Source organism: Hibiscus syriacus, unplaced genomic scaffold (assembly GCF_006381635.1).
Source record: "Hibiscus syriacus cultivar Baekdansim isolate YM2019G1 unplaced genomic scaffold, ASM638163v2 tig00112383_pilon, whole genome shotgun sequence".
Classification (NCBI taxonomy): Eukaryota; Viridiplantae; Streptophyta; class Magnoliopsida; order Malvales; family Malvaceae; genus Hibiscus; species Hibiscus syriacus.
Genome location: NW_024063319.1, coordinates 351,477 through 378,296, shown reverse-complemented (window position 1 = coordinate 378,296; position 26,820 = coordinate 351,477). Strand labels below are relative to the sequence as shown.

Below are 26,820 nucleotides of genomic sequence, written 5' to 3'. Positions count from 1 at the left end.
TATATTTATAATGCACACATTATACTTAAATATATATATATATAACTATACATTATACTTATAAGTATATAATATAAGTATACATTATACTTATGCATATATATACTTATATATATAATAACACACACATATATGTATATAAAAATATCTATATAGGTATATATAAGTATATGTATACATAAGTATATATGTATAATGTATGTATGTATGTATGTATATATATGTATATCATTAAACACAAGTGACTAAAATAAAAGATTCTAAAATTAATATTCACATTTAATACTTGTGCACGTTAAAGAGAGAAGAGAAAATTAAAAGTAAATAGAATGTATACAATACTAAACTGCATTGAATTGAAAAAATTAAGAAAATATTTATAATTAAACCATGACTGAAATGAAGAAAATTAAAACTAAATTAAAAAATAGAAAATCTCTAATTGTTAGAGGATCGCATCCTTAATTAATCCAAAAATCTATTTTGGAGCCGTACTTGTGTACATACATGCAAAATCAAAATTTCCCCTTTCTTTTAAAAAGTTCTCTAATCACACATGTGAATATATATATATACACAGACACACAAATACATGAGTATACTATTTATTTAAATTCATACTTAAATTTTAAAATTTTAAATTTTCGATCTCAAGTAAATTCATTTATATATATATATATATTAAAGTTTTAAGTTAATTTATATTTAAATTATTAATTAATTCGTACATAAAAAATTGAATTTATAAATATTTAAATTAATTTTATATAATTTAATAAAATCATGTTAAATAAATAAATTATTTAATGAAATTAATTTAATGATTATAATTAAGATTTATAATATAAGGATTATAATTAATATAGAAAATAAATTTATTACTTTAATTACCATAACTAACAATTTGTTTTAATTTATAAAGAGTAATCATATTAATTATCATAGTTTATTTAATTGTCAAAAAATTATCATAACTAATTATTTGTAAAATTATCATAAATAACAATTTGTTTTAACTTTTAAAAAGTAATCATATTAATTATCATAGTTTATTATAAATTCAAGATCTCACAACTTTATCAATTGTAACTTATAAGTCAAGTGAATATTAGTTCAGTTTAATAACAGGTTGGATCATTTACAGGTTGAGTCAATTACAGATTAGGTTTATAAGAGGTCAGGTTGATAATAGGTCGGGTATATCAGTTATTTATCGGTTAATCTCGGGTTCATATCAGGGCGGATATAGGTCAGGTTCGGTTATCACATTATGAGGTTTAATTCAGGTTTAGGTGTAAACCCTAGAACAACATGACACACAGTCGATCGATGTAGGATGCCACATGAAACCATTTAAGTGGCTGACCAACACCTTACTCTTTTGTTGTACTATAAAATGACCATTTCCACTAACAAAACATCCATGAAATAATATAATTTAAAACTTTATACTGGGGAGCTCCCAAAATAAATATTTACAATCAAAATATTACAGACTGACTCTTAATAAAATTTACTACTCAACTGATACATCAGGGTTTATAAAATATACATGCCCTTAAAAACTGCTAAGACGTACTCTAAATTTGCACTGGGTCTGGACCTTGATCTATATGCTGCTCCTCGAACTCTCGATCTACGGACCTGCTTGAAGGCTGAACTAGTTAACAACTAAGACATACTAAAAGTTTGTCACTGAAATACTCAAGCTATCAAATCTACTGCTATATGGTCTACTTGTTTGTTATGTTCTCCTTTAGTGAGTATACTTGTATACTCACTCTCTATTCTATGGTAGAAATTATGGTGTAAATGAGGGTTCTGCATCTCGGAGCTCACACACCCCTCTAGTCTACCGAGAATATGGTCCCCAGAATCTCTGCATCGGACACCACACTCTCGACTAGCCCACTCCTTGAGTGTCAGACCTTGCGCCCAAACTAGTCAGCTTAAAGTGCCTTGCGCACTCCTTAAGGATATCCAGACTGAATCTATACTTTTGACTCTGCTATCTTTACTAAAGGAACTCAGGTGTCCTGATCGTTTTCCCGAGCATTTAAACAAGGCTAGTCTTATTTCACCCTACTTTATTCTCATTTCTACATTTGAATTAAACATCATTAATGTTCTCACTTGAATTCTTATGTGAGGAAATACTGAAGTGTTCGGGTAACTTTAGTATAATTCCCTTAAAAATTGACCTTTTTGCCCAAAACACACTGAAAGTATCGATACTAGCCTAGGAGTATAAACACTCCTACAAAAGTTTCGATACTTTATATATGTATTAATACTTTTAAACATTCTATTTTGCCCAGTTTCAAAACTTTCTAGGAGTTTTGAAACTATGACCAAATGTTTCGACACTCTTAAAAGAGTATCAATACTCTTGCCCAGAAACTCACAAATTTGCCCAAAACAAAGAACAAGTATCAATACTACCCTATAGTATCGATACTCTACCTACAAAAGTCATAATACATATATGAAAAATGATATATTTCAATCCCAAAGAGCCTAGTGAGGTCCCCAAACATTCTTTAAAATCTTATTTGATTACAAGGAACATAAATAAGGCTTTATATCATGCTTATAACCGAAATCATGTAATCTACCATTAGCATATAACACTAAGCTTCATAACTTACTCTCATGCTAGAACTCTTCTAATGATCACTAGGAGTATGAAAGAGTTGATAGTGTGTTACCTTGCTTCTTGCTTGCTAGAAACTCTCTCAAGTTAACCAAGGGACAACTTCTCTTTCCCTCTTCCTTTATAGTTTTCTCCCACCTTCATTACTAAACAAAGTGTCGAAATGATTTTTCTATTAAAAAACAAATTTAATTTTTAAAATCTATTTTTAAAAGATATCGTCTCGAATAATCTAATGACCTGTTAATAATAAAATGTGATTCGAGGAGTCACCATTAACCTTTGATTAGGGTGTGATTGGGCACCCATAAATGTATTTTTCATTTTAATAAAAATATTAATTTTAATAAAAACAACAAATTTATGGTCTCCATTACCAAAAAGTTGAGTTCAGGAGTCGGTTACGCGTAGGGAAGGATTAGCACCCCCGCAACGCCCTAAATCGGTACCTAGTCGATTAATTAGTTGTCTTTGCAATGAATTTAAGAATTTGAGTCTAATTTAATTTAAGACCCCATACAAGTAATATTCTTTGAATTTTAGGGTGAAACACAATAATATTTAATTATTTCCTATCGAGAAGAATCGACCTTCTATACCTTAGAGCACCCGATTCTTACTCCAATTGAAAAAAGAAAATATTATAATTACATCCTAAATTCATTATTAATTCAAAATAACAACACAAAATAATTCTAAGAGAAAAAATGATAACATCTAATTATTTCCAATCGAGAATAAATGACCTCTCATGCCTTAAAGCAATCATTTATTACTCCAATAGAAATGAAGGGTTATCACTATTTCTTCTTAAAATTCAATATTGATTCGACAGAAAATGATAATATCTAATTATTTTCAATCGAGAATAAATGACCTCTATTTCCTTAAAGCAGTCATTTATTACTACGATCAAAATGAAGAGATATCACTATTTCTTCTTAAAAATAAATATTGATTCGAGAGAAAACGATAATATCTAATTATTTCCAATCAAGAATAAATGACCTCTCATGCCTTAAAGCAGTCATTTATTACTCCAACCGAAATGAAAATATATTATTATTTTCAATATTAATTCAAGTGTTACTATTTTGAAACCCCATTGAAAAATACATGCAAAAATAAAACAAACTAAAAGCATACTTCAAGCAATTACAATTAATTATTTATTTTACCAACATTTAATGAGAATAAGGATGTTCAATTATTTAAATACATCTAGACGAGACCTTCGATTCGATCTAACAGTCTTTTCTCGGTGAACTTATTTAAAAGAACATGAATTTTTCTTAATCCCCAAATTTTAAAATAGATTCAATTTAATTCGTGTCACTTAATGGATAAACTTTCATTTTAAAATTATCGAAAGTAATTTTCTTATATGTTAAGGCAGTCACTTTACGACAATCTTAAAATGAACGAATATTACCCTTTGTCAAATTATTTTGATTCGAGTCAAGAAATGCTTATGAGGGTATCATGCAAATTAATAGAGAACAAAACTAATTAGTGACTAAGATGACTTAACATAAAAGCGATATGAAAAAATTAAAATAAAACAAAAGGCAAATATGACTAAAATATAAACCAAGAAATCATCATGTCAAAAATTAAAACAAAATAAAGTGCAAAAGTGACTAAAATGAACATTTTTAATATTAAGTGCTAAAATTATAGTAAAAAATAAATAAGTTACGGGACCAAAATGTAATCAGATAAAAAACATAGCCAAATAAGAAATAGACAATGACTAAAATGCATAAAATAAAGGAACAATAGCCAAATCAGAAATAAACAGTGACTAAAATGTCAGTGACCAATTTCTAATAAATGTCAAAACAAAACAGTGACCAAATTAAAATAAAATAAAAATAATGATAAAAGTGTAATAAATTAGGAAAGGGTGGTTCAATGACCAAAATGCGAAAACACAACAAACATAGGGAGACCTAAAAGAAAATAAGCCAAAAAGTTAATACTTAAAAATAAAAATGGAAAATAGAAAAATAAGGACGTTAAATTTAAAATAAAAACAAAAAGGACACAACATGGTGACCAAAATGAACCCAGGTAAACCAGCGAGGACCACACGTGTGATAATACCAAGAGAGCTAAAACACACGGGTATAGGGCAAAACGACGTTGTTTTGCTTTGGGTATAAATACCCCTTATCTCATTTTCTTTTCTTTCTTCCCTCATTTTCTTTTTTTAGAGAGTAAAGCTTTCTTTTCTCTCTAAATTTCGACCCCTCACCGGCCGTTTTGGCCCTCGCCGACCGCTACATCGACCTTTGGCCACTAAATTTCACCAGAAGACTCACCTCGACCCCCTCATCTCAGATATAGGTCTATTTTTCGTGAAATGAGCTATAGTATCATGAAAATGACCGAGACTCTTCGACTTTCTAAGGCCTCAATCGTTACCGTCCGCCGTTGGATTGGGTCGATCTCGAGGTATGACGCTTACCTTTTCCCGATGTTGTTCTTCATAATATGGATTAGAGAATAGAAGTCCCTAATACCAATGGATAGCTCAGCCGAAGGTAACATCTTCTCTCTTGTTCTTTTTTTTATTATTGCTAAAAAAATGTATTATATTTCGAATGAAAAAAAAATAAAGTCATTTTGATTTTTTTTTGTTTTTAATTGCCTTCGAAAAATGGAGAGATACACATTTTACATTTTTTTTTCGGATATCTCTTTTTCTAAAAACCAGAAGAAAATTTTTAAAAATATACTTTTTTATTGCTGCCTTCACTTTTTTCGGGGAATGAGAAATCCCTTTTACATCTTTCTTGGGGGGTTTTTATAACCCCTGTTACATTCATGAAAACAAAATAAAAATGATTGTTGGCGTGTTAGAGCAGCAATAATAACCGACGTGGTTGGTGGAGATGACGGTTGCAGGGGATTGGTGCAGAAAATGTGACTGGGAGGGGAGCGATTGATTGAGGTGATGTTTCTTGGATTTTCAGGATTTTTTTTTCATTTTTAATGGGTCTGAGTTTTTTCTATTAATGTGAGCTGATGATGATGATATGTTGACATGGCAGAGGCCGGACAATAAAAACTGGTGGTCAGAACAGTGGTAACGGCGCAATCTTCTTGGTTGGCAATGGAGGCGACAATATGAGAAGTTAGGCTTTGAACAAACCCTAACCTTAGTTAACTTGGGTATACTATTTGAGTTTTGAGTCTGATTTGTTGTTGGGCTTCGGGAGTAAATATGGGCCCGGTTGGGTTGTAAATTTGGCTTGTAAATAAAATAAAATAAAAATAAAACTAAAACTAAAGTAAATAATAATAATAATAATAATAATAATAATAATACTAGTATGATTTTCAAGCAAAGACGGGTGTTGACAGCTGCCTCTCTTTGCTCATGCTTGTGTTAACAAGAATAGGGTAAAGACGAAGAGACTACTAGTTTTTGTCCGGTCGAATATGTGCTTGAAAATCTGATATTGTCTTAAGTGAGACTGGAAATGAACAACATGTCAAGAGAGATTCTTGAAGATCAAATCTGAAAAGGGATCTGCTCCACTATTGTTTTAGGGTAAATTAGATCTGGAAACGTTGATTCATTCCACTGTTCTTCAGGGAAGATTGAATCAAGGCAGACCTGTTCCCGGGTTCCTCAGGGAAGATAAAATATGTTCAACTGTTTCTAAGGGAAGATCTAATCTGGAAATAAGAGGGATATGTTCCGCTGCTTCTTTAGGCAAAATTAGATCTGGAAATGTTTATTAATTCCACTGTTATTCAGGGAAGATTTAATCGAGGCAGACTTGTTCCACTGTTCCTTAGGAAAAATCAAATATGGAAAAAATAGGGATTTGTTCCGCTGCTTCTTCAGGGAAAATCAGATCTAGAAATGTTGATTAATTCCATTGTTCTTTAGGGAAGATTGAATTGAGTTAGATTCGCTTCTTTTGTCTTCGAGAATATCAAATTTGAAAATTAAACATTACCACTTGTTAGTATATGTTTGAAAATCTGAACACATCATACTTGAAGGTTTGGATTTCAAGATAATCTTTGAAAATCGCTTTTTCTTGTGGAATCTTGTATCGCAACCACCAAATATTGGAATCTTCCTCAACTTGAGTGTTAGTTGAACCTCTCCCTTTTTGGGACTTTGAATTGGTTACTTTTCAAAAAATTTCATTTTTCAGAAAATACTAAATGAGAAACTTTGAAAACCGCTTTGTCATTTTTTTTAAAATCATGCAAAAACATCTTGCCCAAATGACTTATAGATGACTTGAAGGATTTAATCATCATGCTCGAAAGACATACTAATGGCCTGGAGGACTTCTAAGTAAGCAACTTTGGAAATCGTTTTCTTACTTTTCAAAAGAAACCAGTTTTCAGAAAATATTTAAATGAGAAACTTTGGAAATTACTTTCTATATTTGTTTTTTGAAAATCATGTGAAAACATCCTACCCGAAGGTCTTATGGATGGCCCGAATGACTTATCATATTTCTTGAAAGACTTAATGATGACCCGAAAGATTTAAGCATCATGCTCGAAAGACTTTCTGATGGTCCGAAAGACTTACTAAGTAAGAAACTTTGGAAATTGTTTTCTTACTTTTCAAAAGAAACTAATTTTCAGAAAAGGTTTAAATGAGAAACTTTTGAAATTACTTTTTTTTTTTAAATCATGTGAAAACATCCTACCTGAAGGTCTTATGGGTGGCCTGAAGGACTTATTATCTTGCTCAAAAGACTTACAAATGACCCAAAGGATTTAAGCATCTTGCTCAAAAGACTTACTGATGGCCCGAAAGACTTACTAAGTAAGAAACTTTGGAAATCTTTTTTCTTACTTTTCAAAAGAAACCAATTTTCAGAAAATGTTTAAATGAGAAACTTTGGAAATTACTTTCTCAAATTTTTTTTTTGAAAATCATGTGAAACATCCTACCCGAAGGTCTTATGGATGGCCCAAAGGACTTATCATCTTGCTCGAAAGACTTACAGATGACCCGAAGGATTTAAGCATCATGCTCGAAAGATTTTCTGATGGCCCGAATGACTTACTAAGTAAGAAACTTTAGAAATTGTTTTCTTATTTTTCAAAAGAAACAAATTTTTAGAAAAGTTTTAAATGAGAAACTTTGGAAATTACTTTCTCATGTTTTTTAAAATCATGTGAAAACATCCTGCCCAAAGGTCTTTTGGATGGCCCGAAAGACTTATCATCTTGCTCGAAAGACATACAGATAACCCGAAGGATTTAAGCATCATGCTCGAAAGACTTATTGATGGTCTAAAGGACTTACTAAGTAAAAACTTTGGAAATCATTTAGTTTCTTAAAAACTTTTGAAACCATCATATTGGTTGAGTAATAGTCAAGAAACCTCTAAAATCTGACCTAGTTCCTTTAAAAATGTATATTGATTGGGTAAAATGTATTGCTTTAAAATAATGATCGTTTTGTGGATTAAGTTCCTCCATTTTTGAGGTTCTACTATTCTGAATGTAATTCCCTCTATTCGAGGCATGAATCCTAACTTTTCTTTCTCTTTTTTCTTGAAAAATCTGTAAGAATTATGTATATATGTATGACAATATGAATGCACTTAAATGTCTCTAAATGTAATGTATGACTTTCTTGTATGTGAAATATTGATCATTCTTCTTCTTGTATCAAAGTGGAGACCTCGATCTTCCTTCACTTAGCATAGAACTTGCCTCAATATTGATGTAGCAACCTGCCAGCTTAGGTTTACAATCCTCTGAGGATCAGTCTGATCATCTTGTGGTCTTTGTTTTCTATCTTCATTTTGGAGGAAATGTTTTCTCTATTTAATTCTTGTTATGATCAGGTATATGGGCTGGACGATATTTCTGTCCTTGACATTCCATGTTGTGAAGTTCATTCCCAATGTCTTTTTTATTTGAATCTTGTGATCTCTACGCGGTCTGGTTTTGGTAATGCCCCAATGTGGGTACTCGTGGCTGGCTATCTTCGTGCCAAAATATCTTAATCTTGAATGGTATCATTCTAGTGTCACTAAACATCAATGTTATCAAATATCTTGAGGGATTCTCTTCATGATTCCACAGACACTTAAGAAGTGATCAATTCTTCCAACAGAAATGTCTTGTATTTTTGTTAAGAGCTGAGATATGTGCCCATTTCGAATAAGGTGATCATCTGCTTCTTGACGGGTTACCGACAACGTCACAAGGAAGTGTTACAAGTTCTATCCTCCATTTTTTCTGATCTCTCATAGTATTTGCTTTCAAGATTGTGGAATTCTTCATTATTCTGTCATTGTTTATTCTTTTTTTCCAATAGAGGCAAAATAAGCTTCATCACCTTCAAGGACCTTTTTTACTTGAGATTGTCCTATTTTGAAAATGTTTTTCTTCTCTTTCAATTTTTCAAAAATGTGAAAAACTTTTGATGAACAATATTTTTTGAAAATGGTGCCCTATGCAATGGGTTCATAATTGAAACAAACTATGAAACAAGAGTTCATTGGGTATCAAACAAATCAACTACACTTTTAATTATACAAGAATTATAGCCCTGAACAAGTGTTAATATTAATGAAAAATTTGAGGTATAGGTTGATTCTGGAAAGTTAAGGTTTCTCGGGGTGGCTTTTTTATTATAGCATATCTAGCTCTTTGGGTGTCTGCTGACTTGATGAAGTGGTTGTTATGCTCATCTTCTTTAGATACTCACTAGTTCCATACTCTCAAGGACACATTTGGGATGTGCGGTGCTTCATCAAGAGATTTGTAAGACCGCCTTTTATTTTGTAGTTGGACAAATTAATATTCAAGCCATCTTTTCAGGTTTTTGACTCGAATCCTCATTTGGCTTCATGACGTTATTCAAAATTTTACACCTTGAACCCCATTTATTATTTTACCTATATTAAAGATTTTAGAAAATCATTTTTTGCAAATAAAAAATTAATCATGAGAAGCATAATGAAATCTGAAGATAGTCTCTTTCTGTAACACCCCTAACTTATATTCGACCCAAATACAAGTCTGAGATGTCACATTAACTTTTCAAACTTTGATTCTTAAAGAAAAATCCCGGGAATTTAAAACTTTGTTTAAAACAAAATACTTTAATTGACATAAAAGAGACCACTTAATACAAAATCGATCAGAGCATTCGTAATTCACCACTTATTACATACCAACACTCTATACACAACAAAATACCTACTTTGTCAATTACTTCTGATCTGATTTCTTAGTAATGTTGATGTCTGTGCAACTTCTATTCTGAATCTTCTTATTTCTTGGTACCTACGTGTAAATCACTTACACGCTAAGTCATAGACTTAGTGAGGCAATAAATGAATATGCAACAATATCTTCATGAATATGCATTCTTACCATTTTCTTCATGACATTTCAATATGCATGTATCTATTACACAATAACATATATAATTATATCATGCATGTACGAAACTAACCTTCTTGTACCACTTTCACTTTACTTTGTATTTCAATTGCCCATGTATATTATTGAGAATAGAGGTATGTGAGTACATTGAGGTTGTGCACTAATGCTATCACCATAGCTTGTATCAATTCCCTCATGAGGCACCGAACCTTAGTTCAGTATTCGTCCCGAAAGACTGTTATATATTTCCCGTAGGACCACTACATCCCGAAGAACTATGTCCCGAAGGACTATTATACCCTCGACTCTTGGCATGCCAATTACACCTATAGCTCTCATATCGTATACTATGGGCATTATTCTTATATTTCATATGTTCATGTACTCATGTCATTTCTCTTGTGATCATGTAGCTCATGTCACTTACTTCATGTCATGTTCTCATATCACATATCATATCACATGTGTATTTGAAACTATTCATATATATACATCATTTATCCAATCACATGAACATATATATGCCTTAAGCATGTATTACAATAATTATCATGTATGCATGTTCACAACTATTGTACTATGAAAATCAATATAGGGATTATACTTATCACAAGTCTTATTCCATTATACTATACATATAGTATGCACTCACCTTAGCTTTGCTTTGATTCGATTCTAATCCTTTGATCGTTCCGGAATAAGCTTACTTTTAGTATCTACATAATCACACATGGATATATATCAGTATTATAGCTAATATACTCTAATGGTTCACTCTTTAGATTAAGATAAATGCCAATTTCCTCTTTTAATGAAGGTATGCATCGATGCACTACTTGTGCATCGGTGCATAAAATGCATTCAATGTTTTATTATTAATGGGATGCATCGATGCATGCCTTATGCATCGATGCACTAATTGCATTCGATGTTTTTATTTTAAAAGAGTGCATCAATGCACTACCTGTGCATCGATACACCTTCAAACAATTTCTGGGTTTTAACCTTGATGCATCGATGCACTATGAATATGCATCGATGCACTATGAATATGCATCGATGCACTCTGCCCAAAATCCTCTTTTTGAACCCGAAAATTCATTCATTTTGGATTAAATCCTTCATGTTTAATCCCCTTTTTCATTCTTAACTCTAGTACACATCCTTAAACCAATTTATACTCATTTATTTCATCTTAAACCTCCAAATCCTATCATTCATATGTAATTCAAGAATTACATCAATAATTCAACATGTTTGAATTCCACTTTTAACACTTCGTATATCTTAACTAGATTGATGACAAGTCAAATTTAACTTTCAATTCTAGTTATGAATTCTATTCCAAGATTTCATTTAAGAACTTCAAATCTCAAATCTCTCCTAACTCCATCATCCTTTGATGTTAAGATAACTTAAGCTTTCCTTAAGCTTAGTTATCATCTAATAATCAAAAACCAATCTTAAATTTAACAAGAAACTCAATAATCAGAAATCTTACCTTTGCTTTGGTTAACACGCACAAGGAAGAAAGAAAAAGAAGAGAACTCCGGAAGCCTTGGGTGTTTTCTCCCCTTCCACCCACGTGTATCCTTATATATATATACTTATCTTTTCTTTAATTATTTTTCCTTGCAATTACTCTATTGTCCTTCCATTCCTTATTCCTTTCAATTCCATCCTACACAATAATTTACATGTAAATCTTTATACTATTCATTCATTTTATTTTAACCACCAAATTCTAAGACTTTACAATTTAGTCACTAACCCGGTATTTAGGATGTTACAACTCTCCCCCTTAAGAAAATTCGTCCTCGAATTTTCATTATGCAAAGAGGTAGGGGTACTTAATCCTCATGTCCTCTTCACGTTCCCATGTTGCTTCTTCCACTTTGTGATTCCTCCATAAGACTTTAACCAATGTAATAGTCTTTTTCCTTAGTTGCTTGACTTCGTGAGCTAATATTTGAACAGGTTCTTCCTCATAAGTTAAATCTGGTCGAACTTCAATTTCTTCAGTAGTCACAATGTGGGATGGATCAGATCGATATTTCCTAAGCATTGAGACATGAAAGACATTGTGTATCTTTTCCATTTCAGGTGGCAAAATTAGCTGATATGCTACTGGTCCTACTCTCTTAAAAATCTCGTAAGGTCCAATGAATCTAGGACTCAACTTTCATTTCCGTCCAAACCTCAATACTTTCTTCCACGGAGACACTTTCAAGAACACTTTATCTCCGACTTCAAATTCAATCTCTTTCCTTTTTAGATCAGCATACGATTTCTGTCTATCAGCTGCAACTTTCAGATTATTCTGAATTACTTGAACTTTTTCTTCCGTATTCTGAATCAATTCAGGACCAATAACTTCTCGATCCTAAAGTTCATACCAGTTCAAGGGCGTACGACATCTTCTTCCGTATAGAGCTTCATAGGGAGCCATTTTGACGCTTGACTGATAACTATTGTTGTACGCAAATTCAGCAAGTGGTAAATACCTTTCCCACGATCCTTTGAATTCAATGACACAAGCTCTTAGCATATCCTCCAGAATTTGAATAGTTTGCTCAGATTGACTATCGGTTTGAGGATGAAACGCTGTACTGAAGTTCAACCGAGTTCCCAATGCTCCATGTAATGACTTCCAAAACCGTGATGTGAATCTAGGATCTCGATCAGAAACTATGGAAATAGGTACACCATGCAAACGTATAATCTCTCTAATATACAATTCTGCATACTTATCCATGGAGAAATCAGTTCGTACCGGAATAAAATGGGTTGACTTAGTCAATCTATCTACGATCACCCAGATTGAATCCTTTTTGTTCGGAGTTAAAGGCAACCCCATCACAAAATCCATTGTTATGTTTTCCCATTTCAATTGAGGAATTGAAATTGGTTGTAACAATCTTGACGGAACCTGATGCTCAACTTTGACTTGTTGACAAGTCAAACACTTTGATACAAATTTCGTAATGTCTTTCTTCATTCCCGGCCACTAATATCGACTCTTGAGATCCATATACATTTTGTTCCCTCCCGGATGCATTGTCAATTGACTACAATGAGCTTCTGTTAACAAATCATTCTTTAATTCATCATCATCCGGAATTACCAATCTTTCTCGATAATACAAGTTCTCATCAGACTTAATCTCATAATCCGTACCCTCTCCATTCCTTATATGTTGTATCTTCTTTAAACACTTTCCATCTTTAGCTTGCAATTCTTTAATTCGATCTAGCCATGCTGGATTGACAGTCAGTTCTGCATAGATTGCACCATCTTCTCTTAATGATAATCTAGCATCTGCAAACGTCTTTCTACTCAAGGCATCAGCTACCACATTTGCCTTTCCGGGATGGAAATCAATCACAAAATCATAATCCTTGAGAAATTCCACTCATCTTCTTTGTCTTAAATTCAACTCTTTCTGAGTCATCAAGTATTTTAAGCTCTTATGATCTGTATACAAGTAGCACTTTTCACCATACAAGTAGTGACGCCAGATCTTTAAAGCAAACACTACTGCCGCCATCTCTAGGTCGTGTGTTGGATAATTCTTCTCGTGCGGTTTTAGTTGTCTCGAAGCATAGGCCACCACCTTGCCTTCTTGCATTAATACGCATCCCAAACCACTATGAGACGCGTCACTATACACTATAAAGTTCTTGCCAGACTCAGGTTGAACTAACACTAGAGCTTCTGTAAGAATATTCTTTAACTTTTCAAAACTCTCTTGAGATTCTTGAGTCCAAACAAATTTTACTTCCTTTTTCAACAGTTTAGTTAGGGGTAATGCTATGATCAAAAAATATTTAACGAACCTTCGATAATAACCAGCTAACCCCAAAAAACTTCTAACTTCTGATACATTCTTTGGAACTTCCCACTCCATAATAGCTTTAATCTTTTGGGGATCCACTCGAACTCCTTCTGCAGAAATTACATGTCCAAGGAATGTCACTTCATTCAACCAAAATTCACATTTAGAAAATTTAGCATAAAGCTTCTTGTCTCGTAAAATCTGTAAAATAATCTGTAAGTGTGAACTATGCTCTTCTTCCGACTTTCAATATATTAAAATATCATCAATAAACATCACAGCAAACTGATCCAAATAAGGTTGGAATATCCTGTTCATTAGATCCATAAAAGTAGCTGGTGCATTCGTAACTCCAAACGGCATCACGATAAACTCATAGTGACCATATCTTGTTCTAAACGCCGTTTTTGAAATGTCTTTCTCTTGAATCTTTAATTGATGATAACCCGAACGTAGATCAACTTTTGAGAACACTGAAGCTTCCTTTAATTGATCAAATAAATCGTCAATTAGGGGAAGTGGATACTTGTTCTTGATGGTCACTTTATTGAGCTGTATGTAATCGATACAAAGCCGCATTGATCTGTCTTTCTTTTTAACAAATAGAACTGGAGCTCCCCAAGGTGATACACTTGGTCTAATAAACCCTTTGTCTAGTAACAACTGTAATTGAATCTTTATTTCTTGCAACTCTTTTGGAGCCATCCTGTATGGTGCCATTGCAATGGGCGTTGTTCCCGGTATTATCTCAATCTGGAATTCTACCTCTCTGTCTGGAGGTAAACCTGGCAACTCTGCAGGAAATACATTGGAAAATTCTCTGACTATAGGAATTCCTTCAATCCCTTTCTCCTTGGTTCTAACATCCAGCACATTAGCAATGAACCCTTGACATCCTTGTAGCAATAACTTCTTCGCCAACATTACTGAAATTACATTTGCCAATGGATTCCATCCTTCACTAAATACCACCACATCTACCCCTTCTGGACTTCTCAGCGTTACTCTTTTCAATCTACAATCGATATTAGCGTAATAACGATATAACCAATCCATTCCCAGTATCACTTTAAATTCGTCGAAAGGTAATTTCATCAGATTAGCAGGGAATTCAATTCCTTGAATTCGTATGGGACATCCTCGACTCACCATATTTACCCGAGTACTGTGTCCTAACGGATTCGTCACTATCACCTCATTGCTAGTAGTTTCTAACAGAATGTTCAATTTTTTCACTAACTTACTAGTAATGTATGAATATATAGACCCTGTATCAATCAATACAATAACACCTTTGTCAAACAATAGAAAGGTACCTGTTATAATATATGGGTTATCACAATCCTCATTGGTCTTGAGGTTGTACACTCGAGCAGTGGAGTGTATCTCTTGTTGAGCAGAGGATTCCGATTGGCTTCTTCCTCTACCTCTACCTCTTCATCTCTGGCCTGCAAAAATAGATCTCTCTGGCTATGTAGATTCACTAGCTAACATTGGACAATCCCGAACAAAATGCCTAGCGTCCCCACATCTAAAGTAGACTCCAGAAATCATCCGACATATCTCTGAATGATTCTTTACATAATGTGGGCATTGTCTGGCTTGACTCTGATTAGATCTCCCAAGTCCAGATCCTACTGACTGAGTTTGTCTACTTCTCATCTGATTTGATCCTCTAGTGGAGGATGCCACTGACTCTGATCTAACTTGGGGTTGAAAACCAGCATCTCTACCTCTTTTTGATGGTGCGAAACTTGAAGAAGCACCCGTTCTTTTGACTGTCTGAGCTCTCGAATTTTCAAACCTCTCGTTTTGAGCTCTTTTCAGAGCCTTGGCACGGTTGAATACCTTTTGAAACGAGGATAAATTCAAGACAATTAACATTTCCTTCAACCGATGACGTAACCCCTCTACAAACCACTCACAAGTATCCTTCTCTGTAGGAACTAGCTCGGCAGCAAAGCGGCTCAACTTATTGAATTCACACTCGTACTCATATACAGTGTGATTCCATTGCTTCAGATTCATGAACTCGTGCTTCATTTGACGAACAAATTGATCTCCGATGTACTTATGCTTGAATTCTTCTAAAAACAATGACCAAGTTACTTGGGTGTTAGACATCCTCAATGTAACATTGGTCCACCAGATCCTTGATTGTCCTCTCAACAAGGAAATTACTCCATCCAGCTTCTCAGCATTGGAACAATGAAGTCCCGTAAGCATGACCTTCACGTTATTAAGCCAAAGGTCCGCACTAACAGGACCTTCATCGGCTTCCCCTCTAAACTCTGGAGCTCCTAATCCCTTCAACTCTTTCGCAACATTTAATTTTAGAGTTAAAGTAACAGGAGGTTGGAAACGCGTCAATACCGCATCTAACGTTCTAAAGAATATATATTGATCATTTACAGGCATTCCAGAGGATGTCTGTTCTTCACTCTGTCTGGCCAGGGCAGGTGAATTATTGCTTTCAGCGGGTCTATCATCTCCCTCTTCATTCCTAGAACTACCTCATCTGGACATCTATAAAAATACAACCATATAGTTCTATTAGCAAAACAGCATACTTACTATTCCATCATATCAGAAGTTTCCACTATTTTGTTGGTATGTATACATTATCAGACACTTTAGACTCCGGTTTATGCTAAGAATCAACTAAACCGTAGCTCTGATACCATTAAATGTAACACCCCTAACTCATATTCGACCCGAATACAAGTCCGAGATGTCACATTGACTTTTCAAACTTTGATTCTTAAAGAAAAATCTCGGGAATTTAAAACTTTGTTTAAAACAAAATACTTAAATTGACATAAAAGAGACCACTTAATACAAAATTAATCAGAGCATTCGTAATTCACCACTTATTACATACCAACACTCTATACACAACAAAATACCTACTTTGTCAATTACTTCTGATCTGATTTCTTAATAATGTTGATGTTTGTGCCACTTCTATTCTACCTACGTGTAAATCACTTACACGCTAAGTCATAGACTTAGTGAGGAAATAAATGAATATGCAACAATATCTTCATAAATATGCATTCTTACCATTTCCTTCATGATATTTCAATGTGCATGTATCTATTACACAATAACATATATAATCATATCATGTATGTACGAAACTTACCTTCTTGTACCACTTTCACTTTACTTTGTATTTCAATTGCCCATGTATATTATTGAGAATAGAGGTATGTGAGTACATTAAGGTTGTGCACTAATGCTGTCACCACAGCTCGTATCAATTCCCTCATGGGGCACCGAACCTTAGTTCAGTATTCATCCCGAATGACTGTTATATATGTCCCATAGGACCAGTACATACCGAAGGACTATTATACCCTCGACTCTTGGCATGCCAATTATACCTATAGCTCTCATATCGTATACTATGGGCATTATTCTTATATTTCATATGTTCATGTACTCATGTCATTTCTCTTGTGATCATGTAGCTCATGTCACTTACTTCATGTCATGTTCTCATATCACATATCATATCACATGTGTATTTGAATCTATTCATATATATACATCATTTATCCAATCACATGAACATATATATGCCTTAAGCATGTATTACAATAATTATCATGTATGCATGTTCACAACTATTGTACTATAAAAATTAATATAGGGATTAGACTTATCACAAGTCTTATTCCATTATACTATACATATAGTATGCACTCACCTTAGCTTTGCTTTGATTCGATTCTAATCCTTTGATCGTTCCAGAATAAGCTTACTTTTAGTATCTACATAATCACACATGGATCTATATCATTATTATAGCTAATATACTCTAATGGTTCACTCTTTAGATTAAGATAAATGTCAATTTCCTCTTTTAATGAAGGTATGCACCGATGCACTACTTGTGCATCGGTGCATAAAATGATTCGATGTTTTATTATTAATGGGATGCATCGATGCATGCCTTATGCATCGATGCACTAATTGCATTCGATGTTTTTATTTTAAAAGAGTGCATCGATGCACTACATGTGCATCGATACACCTTCAAACAATTTTTGTGTTTTAACCTTGATACATCGATGCACTATGAATATGCATCGATGCACTCTGCCCAGAATCCTCTTTTTGAACCCGAAAATTCATTCATTTTGGATTAAATCCTTCATGTTTAATCCCCTTTTTCATTCTTAACTCTAGTACACATCCTTAAACCAATTTATACTCATTTATTTCATCTTAAACCTCCAAATCCTATCCTTCATATGTAATTCAAGAATTACATCAATAATTCAACATGTTTGAATTCCACTTTTAACACTTCGTATATCTTAATTAGATTGATGACAAACCAAATTTAACTTTCAATTCTAGTTATGAACTATATTCCAAGATTTCATATAAGAACATCAAATCTTAAATCTCTCCTAACTCCATCATCCTTTGATGTTAAGATAACTTAAGCTTTCCTTAAGCTTAGTTATCATCTAATAATCAAAAACCAATCTTAAATTTAACAAGAAACTCAATAATCAAAAATCTTACCTTTGATTTTGTTCACACGCACAAGGAAGAAAGAAGAAGAAGAGAACTCTGGAAGCCTTGGGTGTTTTCTCCCCTTCCACCCACGTGTATCCTTATATATATATTCTTATCCTTTCTTTAATTATTTTTCCTTGCAATTACTCTATTGTCCTTCCATTCCTTATTCCTTTCAATTCCATCCTACACAATAATTTACATGTAAATCTTTACACTATTCATTCATTTTATTTTAACCACCAAATTTTGAGACTTTACAATTTAGTCACTAACCCGGTATTGAGGATGTTACACTTTCACTTGAAATCCACATATGATTATAATGAACTTTTCAAGTACGTAACATAGGCCAGGTCTCACGGTTATGAAAGAAAGGGATAAATAGGCCCAAACAAGTGTTTAAGGGTAATTAAACCAATGATCAATTCATTCTGATACCTTCAATCTTACCTTGCCTGACTTGGATCTACTTGCTACTTGTGTTTTATTTTCTTTCTTTTTCCTGGATCTCTCTAGACTGCCCATTTTTGGGTTTTCACCCTAGAGATCATCTTCATTTTGTTATATCTTCGGCATTTCTTGTTTTTCTTGTTGAATCTGGATCTTTAAACCATTTGTACTTGATAAACCTCATGGCTTGTGGTTCATTGAGTCACTCATCTTGAAACACTTGATCTATTTTATTCTTTTTTTCATCTTTTTCATCTCTTTTAATTTTCTTTTTCTTTCTTTGTTGTCGACTTGACTTAGTCTTCAACTACCTCCTTCTCCTCCTTGCATTTAGATCTTCTTTTGTTGTTCTTGACTGGATTTGGTCTTCGAACGCATTGTATTTGATCCACCTCGAGGTACATTATTATTTTTCACTTTATTTTGCAACGACACGAATTGATGGTCTTCACTCATGTGAGCAGATTTCCTTCACATTGTCCCCCCCAATGTGGAGCGTGATCCTTGGTTAATGTTGAATTAGAAGAAAAATGATTCAGGTTCAAAAGGGGACAACAAGGGAAATATTTTCTCTTTTTGTGGAGGGATAAATAAAAGAAAGTCGTTCATCATTTCATACACAAAATTCCTTGCAATAAGAGGTATTCCAGGGGGATGAATATTCAAGATTAACTTTTATTCACATGAAAACAATGCATGATAGAATTATTTAAATCATTTTATTTTCTCTTCTTCCTGCTTCGAGCATGCCCTGATTATTTGAGCTTATCTTCAGAAAATTGCTCCATGATGCCCCATCTTGTCTCTGCTTGCAGGAAAATTCACGGACCAATGGAAGTTTTGCACTTAAGGCATTCAAGTTTTATTGGTATATTAGAAAAATGATGGTTTTTTGTTTGAAATGAAAAAGGTGTGACTTTTAAGTCGTGTATATGGAGAAATGTAGTGTTATAAAAAGATCGACTCTACCCAAGAAGGTAAAAGTATGAATTTGGTGTCTCGAAAAAGGTAAATGTATGACTTTTGAGTCTCAGAAAAATGTAGTGTCAAAATTTGGTTTTGGTAAGGATATGAAAGGTTTAATTCTGCCACTTGCCCAAGATCTACAATTCTTGAAAAATTAAAATAATCTTTAATTAATTTGATACTCAAAGAACTAACATATTTAAATTTGATTTATTGCTCAAAATCCTAAAAGGTAACATAAGTTTAATCACCAAACATTTTGACAAAATATTTAGGTAAATAAAGAAATAAAGAATAAAAACCAAACTCAAACAAGACAATGCAAGTGAAATAGAGCTACAAGACGGATGAAATGATCCCTTCCCAATTAGGATGCCCCATTATTCATCAGACATGTGGGTGCTTGTCTAGATCTGCAGGGTTGTTACAATCTAATGCCCACTTGCTCATTAAATGACCATGCCTCTGAATCGATCAGATTCTGTAACTTTCTTCTTTGTACCCTACAGTTCTTAGTGTCATGCCCCAAGCTTCATATTCATGGTTCTCATTCCGAATGAGGTGGCTTCAACTTTCCTTCAACATTTTTTTACGGATTCCTCCACAAATTACTCCATAAATTACTCCATACTCCAGGATTGATGCATGTAAAAATGCTTAAATTAAAGAAGTGCGAATGCAAATGTAGATGCAAAATGCAAAAGGTGTTAAATCCATAAGTGACCACCATAGAACAACATTCATTTAGACAACAAGATTTTATTACACCAGGTAGTCAAAATAAAATTACGATTCTTTACTTCTTCATTTCCTTGAGCCTTAATCTTTATGGAACCTAACATTGTACCCGAAGTTGTCGGGGTACTTTATCACATTAGACAACGCCTGATGCCCTTAAATTATTTTTGGTTGAATCAAGAGATCTTTATTTTGTGAAGTGGTCTTCATGCCTTTGTGAAGGGTTTTCTCGTCCTTGATCTGACTGCATCTATCTCTTGAGGAAACATCTTGGCTTTGGTCCTTTCAAAGGAAGTCTTCAACCAGCTTCAAATTCATTCATTCATCGGATGTCTTTCTTCATGGATAATTTGAACATCTTTGGATCTCCAATGTTTGTCTATATGGCTATTAATTTATTGTTTCATTATGAACAACCTTCTATTTAGTCAATCACTTACGAAGTAACACCTTTGTATGACATAAAGATGTAAATGCATGCAAATAAAATCAAAATAAAATAGACACCGAGCAAAAACGGGTTAGTACATATAGGATAAACAACAAGATAGTAAGTACTATAAGCATCAAATGAAACCTACCCTCACAGCTTTACTACCCATACATGGTATAATAAATCCTACCCAAACATGCTTTCTACCCCCATGCTTTGTTTAACATAAAAATCCTAACCTCATGCCATTTAGTTCGCATTCTTATTCGGAAAAAAATAAACCTAACTGCATGATCTCTAGTTCGCATGCATTTACTCGAAAAAAAAATTAAACTAGAAAAATTAAAGGACTCAAAAGAGTTTTTTCTTGTGTACTCTCCTCACGAGACTCTTAAGGTTTGGGTTAGGCTCTACCTAGGTTCGGGTTCTATGTTCACTATATGTTGAGCTCGTATCTAAAGTATAGGGTTCTCAAATTGTCCTTGTTGGTGTCCCCTTGGGCTGTCAAACCCTCAATCATGGCCCATCACAGGCTTTCAGATTAAGTTCAATTTGAGGGGACACACCTCCTTATGTCCATACGGAGGTGAAAACCATCATAAGAACCATAATGCGTGAGCCCCAGGAGCGATCTACTATCCCATACGGAGGTGAAAACCACATGATAGAGTAACTTCTCACTCTTACTTAAATAGGATGGAGCAGGTTTTTAGCTCATGTTAAGCAAATACAGCTGTGTAGTGTGAGGAAAAGTATAAATAAAGCAAACAATGTAAAACAAAATTCTCAAAATCTTGAACTTTTATTTTATCTGAAAACATTATTCAACAAATCAGTACAACTTTTTAGTGATTAATCAAATTATAGACATGCAATTCATTTGAAGCAAACAATGGATCAAAAATTAAATTAAAACAAATTCACAATTCTCATTACAAAGACAATCAATTAATCGACTAATGGCTTGACTCTTTAAAAAAAATCCCCAAGAGAGTCGCCAAGCTGTTGAAACAATTTTTCTCTTAAAAAAAAATTTAATTTTCAATAACTGGTTTTTAAAAAATCTCGTCTCGAATAATTTAATGACCTGTTAATAATAAAACGTGATTTGAGGAGTCAGCATCAACTTTAGATTAGGGTGTGATTAGGCTCCAAAAAATGTATTTATCATTTTAATAAAAATAATAATTTTAATTGAAACAATAAATTTGTGGTTGCATTATCAAAAAGTTGAGTTTAATAAAAATATCAATTAATTGGTGATATTACCATTTCGATTTTTATGGAACATTCGTTGTCAGTTCAACTAATTAAAAACTAAAAATAACAAAAATTGCCAAACATCTTTGCCCACCAATTAATGTGTCATTCCTATTGAGAAATGGTCACTTTCATCTCATATAAGACACGCCCAGTCCAACTCTTTATTAAATTTCTATCAATTATATGGCAGTAAAAAAGGTTAACGGCTTGCACTGATTTGTAACAGTGGAAAAACCTTTCCTTCCCGGATCACTTCATATTGGGCTTCTGACGTATTCGATCATGATTAGTCGATTAATAAGTCGGATACTAACAATTATATCAAAATTAATTCCTTCCAGCCTATTATAAATAGGCTTCAAGGGTACCATTTTAATTGCAGCAACCTAGATGGAGAAAATGGAGGAGAACAATAACGAGCAAAATAATGCTGAAAGGCCCAAGGGAGGGCTCATCACCATGCCCTTCATTTTTTGTAAGCTTAATTTCATTATGTTTTATTTTGAAGTTGCATTCCCAAATTTGTGCTACATAACTTTGGTTTCTTTGATATATGATGCAGCGAATGAGGTCTGTGAGAAGTTGGCCGTGGTAGGATTTTCCGCTAATATGATTAGCTACTTAACGACGCAGCTTCATATGCCGTTAACAAAAGCAGCCAACACTCTCACCAACTTTGGCGGAACCGCGGGCTTGACGCCATTGCTCGGGGCTTTTGTCGCCGATGCATATGCCGGTCGTTTCTGGACTCTAACCGTCTCCTCCGTCATATACCAAATAGTGAGTTCTCGGTTCTCTCTCTCCCCCCCCTAGATTCAATGTTCTTTCGTCTACAACCAACACTCATGTTATTATTTCATTGATTAGGCGATGACATGTTTAACACTGTCGGCAATACTTCCACAACTTAGACCCCCGCCTTGTAAAGGCGAGCAAGTGTGCCAACAAGCTACTTCAGGACAATTGGCAATCCTATACGGATCTCTCCTACTCGGAGCCTTGGGGTCGGGCGGGATCCGGCCGTGTGTGGCAGCATTCGGGGCGGACCAGTTCGACGAAACGGATCCGAACCAATCGACCAAGACATGGAAATACTTCAATTGGTACTACTTTGTGATGGGGACATCTATCCTAGTGGCTGTCACGGTGCTTGTGTATATTCAAGACAACATCGGCTGGGGATGGGGTCTTGGAATTCCCACCATTTTCATGTTCATCTCCATCATTGCGTTCGTCGCCGGTTACCCGCTTTACCGGCACATGGACCCTGCAGGGAGTCCATTTACCCGGTTGTTACAGGTCTCTGTGGCAGCTTTCAGGAAGAGGAAATTGGCTATGGTTTCTGATCCTGAGTTGCTGTACCGGAACGAAGATCTTGACGCATCGATTTCTGTAGGTGGAAAGCTTGTTCACAGTAAACAAATGAGGTACGCTTTCTCTTCATTTCTAATCTCCATCTTCAATTTCATTCTCATCTAACAGTTATACTCGGGATCAACCTAGAGGATTGTTGTACTGGTCACTAAAAATTTAAAATTTTCATATAATTTAAATAATTTTTTATATTTTTATTAATAATTTGTTTGATCCTTAAAATTTTATAAATTTATCCCATAACATAAAATTATACTCCATCCATTTTCATGACACAAAATCTCATTGTGGTCCATAATTACAACATAGCTTAATTGTGACATTTCATATAATTTGTCACTATAGTTGAGATATCCCCATTAATAATATATACACACACGTTATAATATATTAGTCATTTTTCAATTTCTTTATTATAGTTTTCTATAGGTAGCAAAGAACTTTCGTCCTAAACGAGATATCCATGCATTCACTTTTCTAAACTTTTCCAAAATCTTTTTTTATAAAATAATACTTTATGAATTCTTCATCATATAAAAAGATTCCAATTCTTAATTATTATGACCTAAAGTTTCATTTAGTGATAGATTTAAAAATTTAAGAATAAAATTTAAAATTTAAATATTTTTTAAAAATTAATAGGTATACAATTTTTTATTTTTTAATATATTACATTAAATTTAATAATTTTTTCAAAATAATGATATACATTTGACCCTGAAGAGCTTAGTACATCAGCCCCTGATTTCATCAGTTCTATTTGTTTTAAATTTTTCTCATATTTTTATTAATTTAAATTACTTTATTATGAATCAAAATAAAATAATAATAATAAGATCACATGATAAAACTTCATATATATATATATATATATATTAAATGATTTGATCCGTATCACAGTTTTTTTTTAAATCGTATTTTACTAAATGGCAATGTATTTTTTTATCATCACGAATATCACTGTTGCTGTCCACGGGGGGGATCCTTGAAGCATGCAAAAGAAAAGACGAATAATTTGTGAATGTGAATGGGCAATAATTGGGATTAGGACCACCGGCCATACCCACAACCTCAGATCTCATCGGCAAACAACCACCATACACATACTTACCATTGGGGGTAGGACCACCGGCCATACCCACAACCTCAGATCACATCGGCAAACAACCACCGTACACACACACCATTTCACGACAATGAAACAAAAACTCTCATCAGCAAACTCTTTTTATTATTTATAAAAAAATTATTTTTAAAATATTATTTATCAAAATAATATTATTTTAATGTTATATATAAATATATATAATGTGAGTCCTACTTTTTAGAAAAAAAATAACGTTTATCACATCTTCTGAAAAGTGTACATGTCATAGTGAGCTTTTGCTTACATATAAATGGTGTATATCAAGACCAAATTGAATAAAAGATGTGTTAGCAAGAGTTGAACGGTGGTGATGTGAATGTGTAGGTTTTATCTTCGATAACTCAATGAGTGGATATTAAAAGACTGTATTTAAAAGTTTAGAAAAACTAATACTCTAATTTTCTTAAGTGTTTACATATAACCTTTTAATTTGAATTAATTGAGTGATTGAAGGCGAATACAATTTTTTAAGATTTTACCACATAAGTAAGACCATCTTTTTTAACTTAATTGAAAATTATGATTTAATTTGGATTTATGAGTAGTTACTTGATGAATGTATACGACGAATGGTGGGTTGCAGATTTCTTGACAAGGCAACAATTGTGACTGAAGAAGACAATGTAAAAGCTCCTAATCTATGGAGACTAAACACAGTTCACCGAGTTGAGGAATTGAAGTCAGTGATCCGAATGGGACCGATATGGGCATCAGGGATCCTCCTCATCACAGCCTATGCTCAGCAAGGCACATTCTCCCTTCAACAAGCCAAAACCATGGACAGGCGCCTCACCAACTCATTCCAAATCCCCGCCGGTTCCATGTCCGTCTTCACCATGATCTCCATGCTCTCCACCATAGCCTTGTATGACCGTGTTTTAGTCCGCTTCGCCCGGAGATTCACGGGGCTCGACCGCGGTATCACCTTCTTGCACCGCATGGGAATCGGGTTCGGTATCTCGGTACTAGCCACACTCGTAGCGGGGTTCGTCGAAGTGAAGCGTAAACAAGTAGCTTTGGCACACGGACTCGAGGACAAGCCTCACTCGGTCATCCCCATCTCGGTCTTTTGGCTCGTGCCTCAGTACGGTCTCCACGGAATAGCCGAGGCATTCATGTCAATCGGTCACTTGGAGTTCTTCTATGATCAGTCCCCGGAAAGCATGAGGAGCAGTGCTACAGCTTTGTTCTGGACTGCGATCTCGGTTGGGAATTACGTGAGCACATTGCTGGTTTCATTAGTCCACAAATTCAGTGCTAAACCTGATGGATCAAATTGGCTACCGGATGACAATTTAAACGAGGGAAGACTGGAGTACTTTTACTGGTTGATCACCGGCTTGCAAGTGGTTAATCTCATTTATTATATCTCTTGCGCCAAGCTGTATACTCTTAAGCCGATTCAAATCCACAGCAAATTCGACGGTGAATCTGAAGAAGATGGAGTGGAGCTTGCCAGCAAGGTTTGATGAATTTGCACATAGAACTATAGTTTATGGTAATACATGTTAGCTTTAGATATGTCTAGTGAAGTCATAGATGTTGCCGAGAAGAAACTTGGTAGATTAATTTATGAGCTTCATGTAAATCAACTACAAGTATTGGATTATGTAGAAGATTAAAAAAGTTAAAAAATTGGAAAACTTGTTTTTTCATCTTCCAACTTTGGTTTACCCATTCCAATCATATTAAGGATAAACTACATAGTTGGTCAGTTTTGTTTTATTTTTTTAAATATATGGTCACTCGATCCAAAAAGATTAATATGTTGTCACTTTTGTTTCATTTTAATTAAGACGTGATAACTTAACATAAACTGCTGTTAAACCTTCAACGATTTTCTAACCTGACACATTAGTAGGGGCCATTTTATAAATTCAAAGCAATTAGGGATAAAGTTCTAATTTACCCTTTTTTTAATAAGTTATCTTCTTCCCCTAGCTTCGTTCTTTGCAATCTCCAAAGTTTTTTCAGAGTTTGAGAGCAGATAAAACGATGGGTTCAACCCAAAACACTTGTTCCACTCTTAGCTC

At 33.9% G+C, this 26,820-nt stretch overlaps 1 protein-coding gene and 1 long non-coding RNA gene across 2 annotated transcripts; one reads left to right on the top strand and one right to left on the bottom strand.

Moving 5' to 3' along the window:
- Positions 1–1,508: 1,508 nt before the first annotated feature.
- Positions 1,509–25,477, bottom strand: LOC120178935. The gene is made up of 4 exons (XR_005521567.1): positions 25,337–25,477; positions 19,302–19,312; positions 19,163–19,167; positions 1,509–1,519 (listed from the first exon to the last, which is right to left on the bottom strand). It is a non-coding gene; the product is annotated as an uncharacterized LOC120178935 (long non-coding RNA).
- LOC120178934 (protein NRT1/ PTR FAMILY 3.1-like) lies at positions 22,592–26,315 on the top strand. The gene is made up of 4 exons (XM_039184693.1): positions 22,592–22,741; positions 22,829–23,046; positions 23,134–23,693; positions 25,371–26,315. Exons 1-4 carry the CDS (start codon positions 22,657–22,659, stop codon positions 26,254–26,256), a joined length of 1,749 nt encoding a protein of 582 aa, XP_039040624.1. The 5' UTR covers positions 22,592–22,656; the 3' UTR covers positions 26,257–26,315.
- Positions 26,316–26,820: the final 505 nt, after the last annotated feature.

What these genes read in the sequence shown, in the direction of transcription:
- LOC120178934 (XM_039184693.1), top strand. Translation starts at nt 22,657, where the DNA reads ATGGAGAAAATGGAGGAGAACAATAACGAGCAAAATAATGCTGAAAGG. An exon ending in CACCATGCCCTTCATTTTTT is followed by an intron (nt 22,742 to 22,828) that starts GTAAGCTTAATT and finishes TATATGATGCAG; the next exon opens with CGAATGAGGTCTGTGAGAAG. An exon ending in CCTCCGTCATATACCAAATA is followed by an intron (nt 23,047 to 23,133) that starts GTGAGTTCTCGG and finishes TTCATTGATTAG; the next exon opens with GCGATGACATGTTTAACACT.